This window comes from Oncorhynchus clarkii, unplaced genomic scaffold (genome assembly GCF_045791955.1).
Source record: "Oncorhynchus clarkii lewisi isolate Uvic-CL-2024 unplaced genomic scaffold, UVic_Ocla_1.0 unplaced_contig_8902_pilon_pilon, whole genome shotgun sequence".
NCBI lineage: Eukaryota > Metazoa > Chordata > Actinopteri > Salmoniformes > Salmonidae > Oncorhynchus > Oncorhynchus clarkii.
Window position 1 is genome coordinate 29,838 of NW_027260952.1, and position 13,924 is coordinate 43,761.

The window sequence follows — 13,924 nt, forward strand, 5'->3', positions numbered from 1 at the left end:
CTATAAACAGTAGCGAGGCTCTATACAGTAGCGAGGCTATGTACCGTAGCGAGGCTATAAACTGTAGCGAGGCTATAAACAGTAGCGAGGCTATAAACAGTAGCTAGGCTCTATACAGTAGAGGCTATATACAGTAGAGGCTATAAACAGTAGCGAGGCTATAAACAGTAGCGAGGCTATAAACAGTAGCGAGGCTATAAACTGTAGCGAGGCTATAAACAGTAGCGAGGCTATAAACAGTAGCTAGGCTCTATACAGTAGAGAGGCTATAAACAGTAGCGAGGCTATAAACAGTAGCGAGGCTATAAACAGTAGCGAGGCTCTATACAGTAGCGAGGCTATGTACCGTAGCGAGGCTATAAACAGTAGCGAGGCTATAAACAGTAGCGAGGCTCTATACAGTAGCGAGGCTATGTACCGTAGCGAGGCTATAAACAGTAGCGAGGCTATGTACCGTAGCGAGGCTATAAACTGTAGCGAGGCTATAAACAGTAGCGAGGCTATAAACAGTAGCTAGGCTCTATACAGTAGAGAGGCTCTATACAGTAGCTAGGCTCTATACAGTAGCTAGGCTCTATACAGTAGCGAGGCTATAAACAGTAGCGAGGCTATAAACCGTAGCGAGGCTCTATACAGTAGCGAGGCTATGTACCGTAGCGAGGCTATAAACAGTAGCGAGGCTATAAACAGTAGCGAGGCTATAAACAGTAGCTAGGCTCTATACAGTAGCGAGGCTCTATACAGTAGCGAGGCTATAAACAGTAGCTAGGCTCTATACAGTAGCTAGGCTCTATACAGTAGAGAGGCTATAAACAGTAGCGAGGCTATAAACAGTAGCGAGGCTACATACAGTAGCGAGGCTATATACAGTAGCGAGGCTACATACAGACACCGGTTAGTCAGGCTGATGGAGGTAGTATGTACATGTAGATATGGTTAAAGTGACTATGCGTATATGATGAACAGAGAGTAGCAGTAGCGTAAAGAGGGGTTGGCGGGTCACAATGCAGAGAGCCTGGTTTTCCAGGCTAGCAGGAACCAGGGCTGCAGGGTAGAGTCCACCAGAATGAAAACAGAGGAGTCCGGTCCAGTAGTTGTTCACACAACCCTGTTGTTGTTTACATAGTCATTATAGTTCCAGAGAAACAACATGTAAACTAACATGGGGTTGTGACTGTGAGAACGTCTGAGTAGCCAGCAGTAGCCATGTGGTTCTCTCTACAGCTGAATCATCTGCCTTTCCTTTTGCCTGGACTAGATTCTCTGGGGGTTTTTCTCTCTCGCTCACTTCTCTCTCTCTCTCTCTGTGTGTGTGTGTGTGTGTGTGTGTGTGTGTGTGTGTGTGTTATCTGCTTCATTCCTATAAATGCCTGGAGATGCCCTTTTAAGAGAGCTGACCAGGCCCACTAGGGATGATGTGGTGTGTCATCCATGGTCTCAGGCCACGTATCTTCTTCCAGTCTCGTGGCTCTCTGCTTGTGGCACTGAAATCAATGTCTCCATTGTGGGAAGCTATTATTCTAATATTAGCCGGAGGGGTGCATGTCAGTGGTGCTCATCGCTAAACAATGAGGAGTAGTGTATAGGTGGGGGGGGGGGGGGGGGGTGCATGTCAGTGGTGCTCATCGCTAAACAATGAGGAGTAGTGTAGAGGTGGGGGGGGGGGGGGGGGGGTGCATGTCAGTGGTGCTCATCGCTAAACAATGAGGAGTAGTGTATAGGTGGGGGGGTGCATGTCAGTGGTGCTCATCGCTAAACAATGAGGAGTAGTGTATAGGTGGGGGGGTGCATGTCAGTGGTGCTCATCGCTAAACAATGAGGAGTAGTGTATAGGTGGGGGGGGGGGGGTGCATGTCAGTGGTGCTCATCGCTAAACAATGAGGAGTAGTGTAGAGGTGGGGGGGGGGGGGGGTGCATGTCAGTGGTGCTCATCGCTAAACAATGAGGAGTAGTGTATAGGTGGGGGGGTGCATGTCAGTGGTGCTCATCGCTAAACAATGAGGAGTAGTGTAGAGGTGGGGGGGGGGGGGGGGGGTGCATGTCAGTGGTGCTCATCGCTAAACAATGAGGAGTAGTGTATAGGTGGGGGGGAGGGGTGCATGTCAGTGGTGCTCATCGCTAAACAATGAGGAGTAGTGTAGAGGTGGGGGGGGGGGGGGGGTGCATGTCAGTGGTGCTCATCGCTAAACAATGAGGAGTAGTGTATAGGTGGGGGGGGGGGGGTGCATGTCAGTGGTGCTCATCGCTAAACAATGAGGAGTAGTGTAGAGGTGGGGGGAGGGGTGCATGTCAGTGGTGCTCATCGCTAAACAATGAGGAGTAGTGTATAGGTGGGGGGGGGGGGTGCATGTCAGTGGTGCTCATCGCTAAACAATGAGGAGTAGTGTATAGGTGGGGGGGGGAGGGGTGCATGTCAGTGGTGCTCATCGCTAAACAATGAGGAGTAGTGTAGAGGGGGGGAGGGGGGGTGCATGTCAGTGGTGCTCATCGCTAAACAATGAGGAGTAGTGTAGAGGTGTGGGGGGGGGGGGGGTGCATGTCAGTGGTGCTCATCGCTAAACAATGAGGAGTAGTGTATAGGTGGGGGGGGGGGGGGGGGTGCATGTCAGTGGTGCTCATCGCTAAACAATGAGGAGTAGTGTAGAGGTGGGGGGGGGGCATGTCAGTGGTGCTCATCGCTAAACAATGAGGAGTAGTGTATAGGTGGGGGGGTGCATGTCAGTGGTGCTCATCGCTAAACAATGAGGAGTAGTGTATAGGTGGGGGGGGGAGGGGTGCATGTCAGTGGTGCTCATCGCTAAACAATGAGGAGTAGTGTAGAGGGGGGGGAGGGGGGGTGCATGTCAGTGGTGCTCATCGCTAAACAATGAGGAGTAGTGTAGAGGTGGGGGGGGGGGGGGGGTGCATGTCAGTGGTGCTCATCGCTAAACAATGAGGAGTAGTGTATAGGTGGGGGGGGGGGGGGGGGGGGTGCATGTCAGTGGTGCTCATCGCTAAACAATGAGGAGTAGTGTAGAGGTGGGGGGGGGGGGGGTGCATGTCAGTGGTGCTCATCGCTAAACAATGAGGAGTAGTGTATAGGTGGGGGGGGGGGTGCATGTCAGTGGTGCTCATCGCTAAACAATGAGGAGTAGTGTAGAGGTGAGGGGGGGGGGGTGCATGTCAGTGGTGCTCATCGCTAAACAATGAGGAGTAGTGTATAGGTGGGGGGGTGCATGTCAGTGGTGCTCATCGCTAAACAATGAGGAGTAGTGTATAGGTGGGGGGGGGGGGGGGTGCATGTCAGTGGTGCTCATCGCTAAACAATGAGGAGTAGTGTAGAGGTGGGGGGGGTGCATGTCAGTGGTGCTCATCGCTAAACAATGAGGAGTAGTGTATAGGTGGGGGGGGGGTGCATGTCAGTGGTGCTCATTGCTAAACAATGAGGAGTAGTGTAGAGGTGAGGGGGGGGGGGGTGCATGTCAGTGGTGCTCATCGCTAAACGATGAGGAGTAGTGTATAGGTGGGGGGGTGCATGTCAGTGGTGCTCATCGCTAAACAATGAGGAGTAGTGTATAGGTGGGGGGGGGTGCATGTCAGTGGTGCTCATCGCTAAACAATGAGGAGTAGTGTATAGGTGGGGGGGGGGGGGTGCATGTCAGTGGTGCTCATCGCTAAACAATGAGGAGTAGTGTATAGGTGGGGGGGGGGGGTGCATGTCAGTGGTGCTCATCGCTAAACAATGAGGAGTAGTGTAGAGGTGGGGGGGGTGCATGTCAGTGGTGCTCATCGCTAAACAATGAGGAGTAGTGTAGAGGTGGGGGGGGGGGGGGAGGGGTGCATGTCAGTGGTGCTCATCGCTAAACAATGAGGAGTAGTGTATAGGTGGGGGGGGGTGCATGTCAGTGGTGCTCATCGCTAAACAATGAGGAGTAGTGTAGAGGTGGGGGGGGGGGGGGGTGCATGTCAGTGGTGCTCATCGCTAAACAATGAGGAGTAGTGTATAGGTGGGGGGGGGAGGGGTGCATGTCAGTGGTGCTCATCGCTAAACAATGAGGAGTAGTGTATAGGTGGGGGGGGAGGGGTGCATGTCAGTGGTGCTCATCGCTAAACAATGAGGAGTAGTGTATAGGTGGGGGGGGGGGGGGGGGTGCTTGTCAGTGGTGCTCATCGCTAAACAATGAGGAGTAGTGTATAGGTGGGGGGGGTGCATGTCAGTGGTGCTCATCGCTAAACAATGAGGAGTAGTGTAGAGGTGGGGGGGGGGGGTAGATGTCAATGGTGCACATCGCTAAACAATGAGGAGTAGTGTATAGGTGGGGGGGGGGGGGGGGTGCATGTCAGTGGTGCTCATCGCTAAACAATGAGGAGTAGTGTAGAGGTGGGGGGGGGGGGGGGTGCATGTCAGTGGTGCTCATCGCTAAACAATGAGGAGTAGTTTAGAGGTGGGGGGGGTTCCAGATTGCCTTTAGTGCAGTTGGGTTGCACATCTCTGAAGGTTATGTCATTTTAATATGCTTCCTTAATGCCTTTGCAGACTGTACTATTTTGCCCACAAAATGTGCACGTCGTAGGAAAACGACTGCTGCTGGTTCAGTGTGACAGGGTCGAGGTCTGCTGGTTCAGTACCACTACGTCTTGGCTCGTTCAGTGTGACAGGGTCGAGGTCTGCTGGTTCAGTACCACTACGTCTTGGCTCGTTCAGTGTGACAGGGTCGAGGCCTGCTGGTTCAGTGTGACAGGGTCGAGGCCTGCTGGTTCAGTGTGACAGGGTCGAGGCCTGCTGGTTCAGTGTGACAGGGTCGAGGCCTGCTGGTTCAGTGTGACAGGGTCGAGGCCTGCTGGTTCAGTGTGACAGGGTCGAGGTCTGCTGGTTCAGTACCACTACGTCTTGGCTCGTTCAGTGTGACAGGGTCGAGGCCTGCTGGTTCAGTACCACTACGTCTTGGCTCGTTCAGTGTGACAGGGTCGAGGCCTGCTGGTTCAGTGTGACAGGGTCGAGGCCTGCTGGTTCAGTACCACTACGTCTTGGCTCATTCAGTGTGACAGGGTCGAGGCCTGCTGGTTCAGTACCACTACGTCTTGGCTCGTTCAGTGTGACAGGGTCGAGGTCTGCTGGTTCAGTACCACTACGTCTTGGCTCGTTCAATGTGACAGGGTCGAGGCCTGCTGGTTCAGTACCACTACGTCTTGGCTCATTCAGTGTGACAGGGTCGAGGCCTGCTGGTTCAGTACCACTACATCTTGGCTCATTCAGTGTGACAGGGTCTAGGCCTGCTGGTTCAGTACCACTACGTCTTGGCTCGTTCAGTGTGACAGGGTTGAGGCCTGCTGGTTCAGTACCACTACGTCTTGGCTCGTTCAGTGAGACAGGGTCTAGGTCTGCTGGTTCGGTACCACTACGTCTTGGCTCGTTCAGTGTGACAGGGTTGAGGCCTGCTGGTTCAGTACCACTACGTCTTGGCTCGTTCAGTGTGACAGGGTTGAGGCCTGCTGGTTCAGTGTGACAGGGTCGAGGCCTGCTGGTTCAGTGTGACAGGGTTGAGGCCTGCTGGTTCAGTACCACTATGTGCAGTTGTAGGCTCCGACAAAGTTCTGTCCGTGTCAGATGTTTTGGGCCTTTATCATGTAGTGTGGCTTGTGTTAAGAGACGGTCCCGGTGATTGATAAAGGTTAAATAATTATATTATATACGTTTTTTTGACCTAGATGCATACTTTCAGTTTTTCCGAAGTTATTTAATTCACTCATAAGCATAGAGTGAGGCTAGCACTGCTGGTGCTGATACAGGTGCAGATCAAACCCACCGCTGTGGTTAATGTAGCCCAGGTCTGCTGGTGCTGATACAGGTGCAGATCAAACCCACCGCTGTGGTTAATGTAGCCCAGGTCTGCTGGTGCTGATACAGGTGCAGATCAAACCCACCGCTGTGGTTAATGTAGCCCAGGTCTGCTGATGTCGCCTCTCAAGCCAATCACAGAATATGACGACAGAAGCAAATCTGACAATCTGGCCAGGTTGACATTAAGATTTTAATTCGTTAACATCACACAGTGTGACGTGATAATTGTAAAAGACTGAATCCAACGTAAAGTCTGCAGAAGTCTTGTTGTTGAACACTTCTCCATATAGCCATGTTGTCAGTTTCAAAATCGTCATTGAAACTAATATGGGTAATTTTCAGTTCATTAAATACTTTTCAGACTCCTCATATCCTTCCTTTATTGACTGAACATTGTGCTAGATGGCATCTTCCCCCAACCCTGAAACAACAATGTCAAACTGATCCAGCTGAGGGTCAAGTGTCTCTGGGTAGGACAGTTTCAGCATCCCAACCATCACTGGAATGGAACACTGGAATGGAACACTGGAATGGAACACTGGAATGGAACACTGGAATGGAACACTGGAATGGAACACTGGAATGGATCACTGGAATGGAACACTGGAATGGAACACTGGAATGGAACACTGGAATGGAACACTGGAATGCAGTGGTTTAGAGGACAGGTGTTGGTATCATGTTGTTATCTCAAGGACAGGGTCAGCTGTTCTAACTACCGCAGTGTCCCGCTGGCTTACAGAGAGCTGGAGAGGAGAGATGGGCCTCCACTGCTGCTCTCTGTTCCTATCAGAGGGTGTTGAAGTCATCAAGAGGTGAGCTGAGAGATACTTTAGTAGAGAGAGGGGGATGTAGAGAGATTTTATGAGATAGAAGGGTGCTGCTTTAGAGAGATGGAGAGAGTGGGGATGTAGAGACAGGATGGCTGTGGGTTGGGTCTCTTTCGTGTCAGGTCTTCCTGTTGACCACATTGACAGGAAGATAGAGGCCTCTGCAGCTGAAACTGTCACCTCTCTCTCTCTCGTTGACTGGTAACTAATGCAAATCACATGTATATGGACTGGGCTAGTCTATTACGAATGCCAATCACATGTATATGGACTGGGCTAATCTATAACGAATGTAAATCACATATGGACTGGGCTAGTCTATAACTAATGTAAATCACATGGACTGGGCTAATCTATTGACACAGTCAATTGAAGTTAATTCATTAGGCCCTCATCTATGGATTTCACATGACTGAGCAGGGGTGCAGCCATGGGTGGGCCTTGGAGGGCATAGGCCCCTCCACTGGGGAGCCAGGCCCAGCCAATCAGAATGAGTTTCCCCCAAAAATGTAGTTTTATTACAGACAGAAATATTCCTCAGACCCGAAAACTGCACCATTTTTAAAGTGGCATTTTATTGTCCCCCAGCACAAGGTGCACCTGTGTAATGATCATGCTGTTTAATCAGCTTCTTGATATGCCACACCTTTCAGGTGGATGGATTATCTTCGTAAAGGATAAATGCTCACTAACACGGCATGTAAACACATTTGCACACAAAAATTGAGAGAAAAAGTAGAGATTTTTTTTTGTGCAAATAGACCATTTCTGGGATTTTTTTATTTCACCTCATGAAACATGGGACCAACACTTTACATGTTGCGTTTATATTTATAAAATATATATATATTTTTTTATAGCAACACAAGACACCTGTCTGATTTACACCTGTTTGAGTGGACTAATCCATTGCCTGTCTGGGTGGACTAGTCCATTGTCTCTGTGGGTGGACTAGTCCATTGTCTCTGTGGGTGGACTAGTCCATTGCCTGTCTGGGTGGACTAGTCCATTGCCTGTCTGGGTGGACTAGTCCATTGTCTGTCTGGGTGGACTAGTCCATTGTCTGTCTGGGTGGACTAGTCCATTGTCTGTCTGGGTGGACTAGTCCATTGTCTGTCTGAGTGGACTAGTCCATTGTCTGTCTGGGTGGACTAGTCCATTGTCTGTCTGGGTGGACTAGTCCATTGTCTGTCTGGGTGGACTAGTCCATTGTCTGTCTGAGTGGACTAGTCCATTGTCTGTCTGGGTGGACTAGTCCATTGTCTGTCTGGGTGGACTAGTCCATTGTCTGTCTGGGTGGACTAGTCCATTGTCTGTCTGAGTGGACTAGTCCATTGCGGAGGGGATGGCACACCACTATCACCAGTAGTACATTTAGCCTATCGTTAATTCCCATCATTTTTAATCTACAATGTTTGTTTGGTTACGGTAATGCATTCAATATATTATTACTGCTGTCTTGTCATTGTAGGAGTGGACACGTTGTTTGTAGAGTGTTCAACCTAGGCGGCACTTGTGAGGAAAAAAACGTTTTGGTTTATTTCATTCCATTTACGAGTTGTCAATTTATTCATTGTCTTTTGTTTGGAGTGCTCCTGTCAATCTTGAGTAAGGATGCGCACCTAGCCTGTTTGAAAAATATTCCCAGCTCTCTTTCGATAACCACTCAGCATAAAAGGGGGAAAAATGTAATGCTCTGATCCGGTGGAAAAGTCATAAAATAGGCCTACCTGATTATTTCTTATCCCTTGCGCAAAATAGCCTACAGCTCTGTCTGTCTGTCTGGAGCTCACTGGTGCGGAAACTCTGACAGCCCAGAATATTTTATACAATGTTGCAAGTTTGCTAGCACAAGCTTTGGGCTGGACCAAGTTGATAGTTGTACAATGTTTCTTACAGACAGTCCATGCATAGCCAATGTGATTTCTAGAATATCTGTTTTCATCAGGATATGTTCTACATGCAGGCTGTAGTGTATTTGTTGCATTTATGTAGGCTGTTTTTACATATTACCAATGGCAATAGAAGTTATATTTAAAATGGTATCATTTTCATTTAGATATCATTTTGATTAACCACTACATTTATTTTGAGATATGAAGACTTTATTATAAATTGAATGAAACTGTTCCACGAAAAATGTGCAGATGAAAATCATAACGGATCAGTAGAAATGGTAAGATACCCTGGCACTCAAAATGGAAAAGGTTAAAGGTCGCTGGTGTAGCCTCTTACCGGTAACTTCAGGAGAGTAACGGCAGAATCTGAGAAGGCCAGCAACAGCGGGAAGAGGAGGATCAGGAACAGTTTTTTTTTCTTATTCTGGTTAGGCTATATTGATCTCTAACTCCCACTTGAGTAATTTGTGTGACTTCATTTTTAATCACAGTGCTTAAAGCATCAGACAAGCTCTGTGGCCTGCATATAGGGTGTATCTACAGTTGAAGTCGAAGTTTACATACACCTTAGCCAAATACACTTAAACTCAGATTTTCCCAATTCCTGACATTTAATCCTAGTAACAATTCCCTGTCTTAGGTAAGTTAGGATCATCACTTTATTTTAAGAATATGAAATGTCAGAATAATAGTAGAGAGAATGATTTATTTCAGCTTTTATTTCTTTCATCACATTCCCAGTGGGTCAGAAGTTTACATACACAAAATTTGTATTTGTTAGCATTGCCTTTAAATTGTTTAACTTGGGTCAAACGTTTCGGGTAGCCTTCCACAAGCTTCCCACAATAAGTTGGGTGAATTTTGGCCCATTCCTCCTGACAGAGCTGGTGTAACTGAGTCAGGTTTGTAGGCCTCCTTGCTCACACATGCTTTTTCAGTTCTGCCCACAAATTTTCTATGGGATTGAGGTCAGGGCTTTGTGATGGTCACTCCAATACCTTGACTTTGTTGTCCTTAAGCCATTTTTTCCACAACTTTGGAAGTATGCTTGGGGTCATTGTCCTTTTGGAAGACCCATTTGCGACCAAGCTTTAACTTCCTGACTGATGTCTTGAGATGTTGCTTCAATATATCCACATAACTTTCCTCCCTCATGATGCCATCTATTTTGTGAAGTGCACCAGTCCCACCTGCAGCTAAGCACCCCCACAACATGATGCTGCCACCACCGTGATTCATGGTTGGGATGGTGTTCTTCAGCTTGCAAGCCTCCCCCTTTTTCCTCCAAACATAATGATGATCATTATGGCCAAACAGTTCTATTTTTGATTCATCAGACCAGGGGACATTTCTCCAAAAAGTACGATCTTTGTCCCCATGTGCAGTTTGCTTTTTTATGGTCGTTCTGGAGCAGTGGCTTCTTCCTTGCTGAGCGGCCTTTCAGATTATGTCAATATAGGACTCCTTTTACTGTGGAAATAGATACTTTTGTACCCGTTTCCTCCAGCATCTTCACAATGTCCTTTGCTGTTCTGGGATTGATTTGCACTTTTCGCACCAAAGTACGTTCTTCTCTAGGAGACAGAATGCATCTCCTTCCTGAGCGGTATGACGGCTGCATGGTCCCATGGTGTTAATACTTGCATACTATTGTTTGTACAGATGAACGTGGTACCTTCAGGTGTTTGGAAATTGCTCCCAAGGATAAACCAGACTTGTGGAGGTCTACAATTTTTTTCCCCCGAGGTCTTGGCTGATTTCTTTTGATTTTCCCATGTCGTCAAGCAAAGAGGCACTGAGTTTGAAGGTAGGCCTTGACATACATCCACAGGTACACCTGCAATTGACTCAAATTATGTCAATTAGCCTATCAGAAGCTTCTAAAGCCATTACATAATGTTCTGGAATTTTCCAAGCTGTTTAAAGGCACAGTCAACTTAGTGTATGTAAACTTCTGACCCACTGGAATTGTGATACAGTGAATTATAAGTGAAATAATCTGTCTGTAAACAATTGTTGGAAAAATTACTTGTGCCATGCACAAAGTAGATGTCCTAACCGACTTGGCAAAACTATAGTTTGTTCACAAGAAATTTGTGAAGTGGTTGAAAAACAAGTTTTAATGACTCCAGCCTAAGTGTATGTAAACTTCTGACTTCTACTGTATGTATGGAAAAATACACGTTTAAAAATGTTGACCAATCAAAAGAACAGACCACTTTCAGTCGACCAAGATTTTGTTTAGCCGGGGACATCCCTAGATTGGATGATGGTTGTCATCTGTCTGCTGTACCAGGAAGTATTTCTGGATCAATGTGATTGTTTCCCTTGTGGTTTTATAGCTCATGTACTTTGCAAGTTATTTCAATACATCCTGTTATTTCTGTGCAAAGACAATATTATGTGTCTGCAGTCACACAGCTTGCTCTAAGGACTGTGGTGAAAGCCCACTGGGTAAAAACTGGTTGAATCAACATTGTTTCCATGTCATTAATATATATATATATATTGTGATGACATTGAATCAAAGTGGAAAACTGTTTAGATTTGTAAGAAGTCATCAACTTCAGGGAAATTCATATTTTTTTTCACCAAACTTTTAACCTTAATCCAATGACATGGTGACATTTCACGTTGAATTCATGTTAGTTGACAACTCAACCAGATGTTGAACTGACGTCTGTGCCCAGTTGGAGAGGTGTGTGTGTGTGTGTGTGTGTGTGTGTGTGTGTGTGTGTGTGTGTGTGTTCCCATGTCTCTGAAGGTTTGTTGTGGTCCAGCCTGGTTATGTGTATAGCATCTGTAAGCCTCCTGTTTGTGTGGATATTTAGGAAGTATTGAATGGATTGTGTGTATTCTCTCCATCAGGGGTGAAGCTGTAGAAGAATAACTGAAGAGAGAGAGAGAAGATGCCTCCTCCCCCGCCACCCCCTGCCCCTCCCCCACCCCCAACCTTCGCTGTGGTAAGCACGCCAAAGACGTCCTAGTTATATTGAAACTACTGATATGAGTTAACATGACGATGGAAAATTAATTCAATTTAGATGTAATCTTAGACGAAGACAGCATCACCTTCTGTCAGATAACCTCTCATCCCCTTCTGTCAGATAACCTCTCACCCCCTTCTGTCAGATAACCTCTCACCCCCTTCTGTCAGATAACCTCTCATCACCTTCTGTCATGAGTGATTGCAGGGAAATTTCTTAGGTCAGTGCAGTTTTGACCTTGTTCAATAGCGCCACCTTGTGGTAGTGGAAGGAAGCGTTTCCAGCATGGCAATGTGATTGTGCAAGTTGTCGTCCTAAGTAATACTATATCATTTCCTATAGGACTTAACTGGCTTCTTTGTTTGTGTTTTATGTTGTCAACATTCACAGGCAAATACACAGAAGCCATCACTCAGCAAGAACGAAGCACAAGGAAGAAACGCCTTACTGTCTGATATCGGAAAAGGTGCTCGCCTGAAGAAGGCCGTGACCAATGACAGGAGTCAACCCGTCATTGACAGTGAGTAAAGGGTTCTCTGATGCTGTGTATTCTCAAGGCTTTACTCAGAATGTACTCCTCCTCAGTCTAACCATTAGGACATATGGAAGCTACTTGAAACCTACAAAAGGCCTTCTGCAGATAATTAGATTTCAAAGGCTATGGCCTTGTGCCGGAGGAAAAGAGATTGAATACCTTTCTTCACAGAACCCAAAGGAGGAGGAGGAGGAGGAGGAGGAGGAGGCGGTGGCGGAGGAGGAGGAGGTGGAGGTGGAGGAGGAGGAGGACCAGTACTAGGAGGTCTCTTTGCAGGAGGCATGCCCAAGCTTCGGTCCTCAGGAGGGAACAGTAACGGTAATGATCCATGTTTATAATAAGAGATTACAATGTACTGCAGCAGCCTCTAGAGGTTACAATGTACTGCAGCAGCCTCTAGAGGTTACAATGTACTGCAGCAGCCTCTAGAGATTACAATGTACTGCAGCAGCCTCTAGAGGTTACAATGTACTGCAGCAGCCTCTAGAGATTACAATGTACTGCAGCAGCCTCTAGAGGTTACAATGTACTGCAGCAGCCTCTAGAGATTACAATGCACTACAGCAGCCTCTAGAGGTTACAATGTACTGCAGCAGCCTCTAGAGATTACAATGCACTACAGCAGCCTCTAGAGGTTACAATGTACTGCAGCAGCCTCTAGAGATTACAATGCACTACAGCAGCCTCTAGAGGTTACAATGTACTGCAGCAGCCTCTAGAGGCTACAATATACTGCAGCAGCCTCTAGAGATTACAATGCACTGCAGCAGCCTCTAGAGATTACAATGTACTGCAGCAGCCTCTAGAGATTACAATGCACTACAGCAGCCTCTAGAGGCTACAATGTACTGCAGCAGCCTCTAGAGGTTGTATTAATATGGTTTGTAAGCGGTGTTTGAGATAAGCCATGATAACTATCTTGAACAAGTGTAATGTGTTGCTATATGTAAACTGTACTGCGCCACCTTGTTCTACACGAAGGGAGGTCCTCAAGACAAGGCAATTACAGGTCTGTCAGAGTTGACCAAAGTGCCAAGGTTTATTACATAACAAAACAATAATACAATGCATGACCCCAGAGACACACTGGCTCGGAGGGGGTCGGCAGGGGTGTGCCCCCCCCCCCCCAAAAAAAAGTAACTCAGTCCAACTTTAAACGTACTCTTGAAAGTTGTAATCGTGGGAATGCACAAGGCACAATTTCAAAATGAGGTAGTGCATCATCAGTTGCTCTCGTCATCTTAGTGTTGCAGACCTTGGGGAGTGAAGTTCCCCAGTGCTGGACGAGTGAAGGAGTTTGGGAACCCCTGGTATAGAAGACATACATTATGGATAGATAGCAGCAGGGCAAGAAGTAATGCCTTGCATGTAAACACTTTACATTAAGTATATTCACACTCTTTGTAAGATAACACTGGTGACTAAACACTCTTTGTAAGATAACACTGGTGACCAAACACTCTTTGTAAGATAACACTGGTGACCAAACACTCTTTGTAAGATAACACTGGTGACCAAACACTCTTTGTAAGATAACACTGGTGACCAAACACTCTTTGTAAGATAACACTGGTGACCAAACACTCTTTGTAAGATAACACTGGTGACCAAACACTCTTTGTAAGATAACACTGGTGACTAAACACTCTTTGTAAGATAACACTGGTGACCAAACACTCTTTGTAAGATAACACTGGTGACCAAACACTCTTTGTAAGATAACACTGGTGACCAAACACTCTTTGTAAGATAACACTGGTGACTAAACACTCTTTGTAAGATAACACTGGTGACCAAACACTCTTTGTAAGATAACACTGGTGTCTAAACACTCTCTTTTTAAGATGATGACA

The 13,924-nt window shown here is 46.9% G+C and overlaps 1 protein-coding gene across 1 annotated transcript in view; it reads left to right on the forward strand.

Annotated features, from left to right (window-relative positions):
* The window catches only part of LOC139402506 (WAS/WASL-interacting protein family member 1-like), a 32,110-nt gene that overhangs the window by 15,381 nt on the left and 2,805 nt on the right, over nucleotides 1-13,924 (forward strand). The window contains exons 2-4 of the mRNA XM_071146494.1: nucleotides 11,418-11,512; nucleotides 11,927-12,056; nucleotides 12,243-12,389. Of these exons, the coding sequence (XP_071002595.1) occupies nucleotides 11,459-11,512; nucleotides 11,927-12,056; nucleotides 12,243-12,389 (331 nt within the window). The 5' untranslated portion in view covers nucleotides 11,418-11,458. The remainder of the gene's footprint in view (nucleotides 1-11,417; nucleotides 11,513-11,926; nucleotides 12,057-12,242; nucleotides 12,390-13,924) is intronic.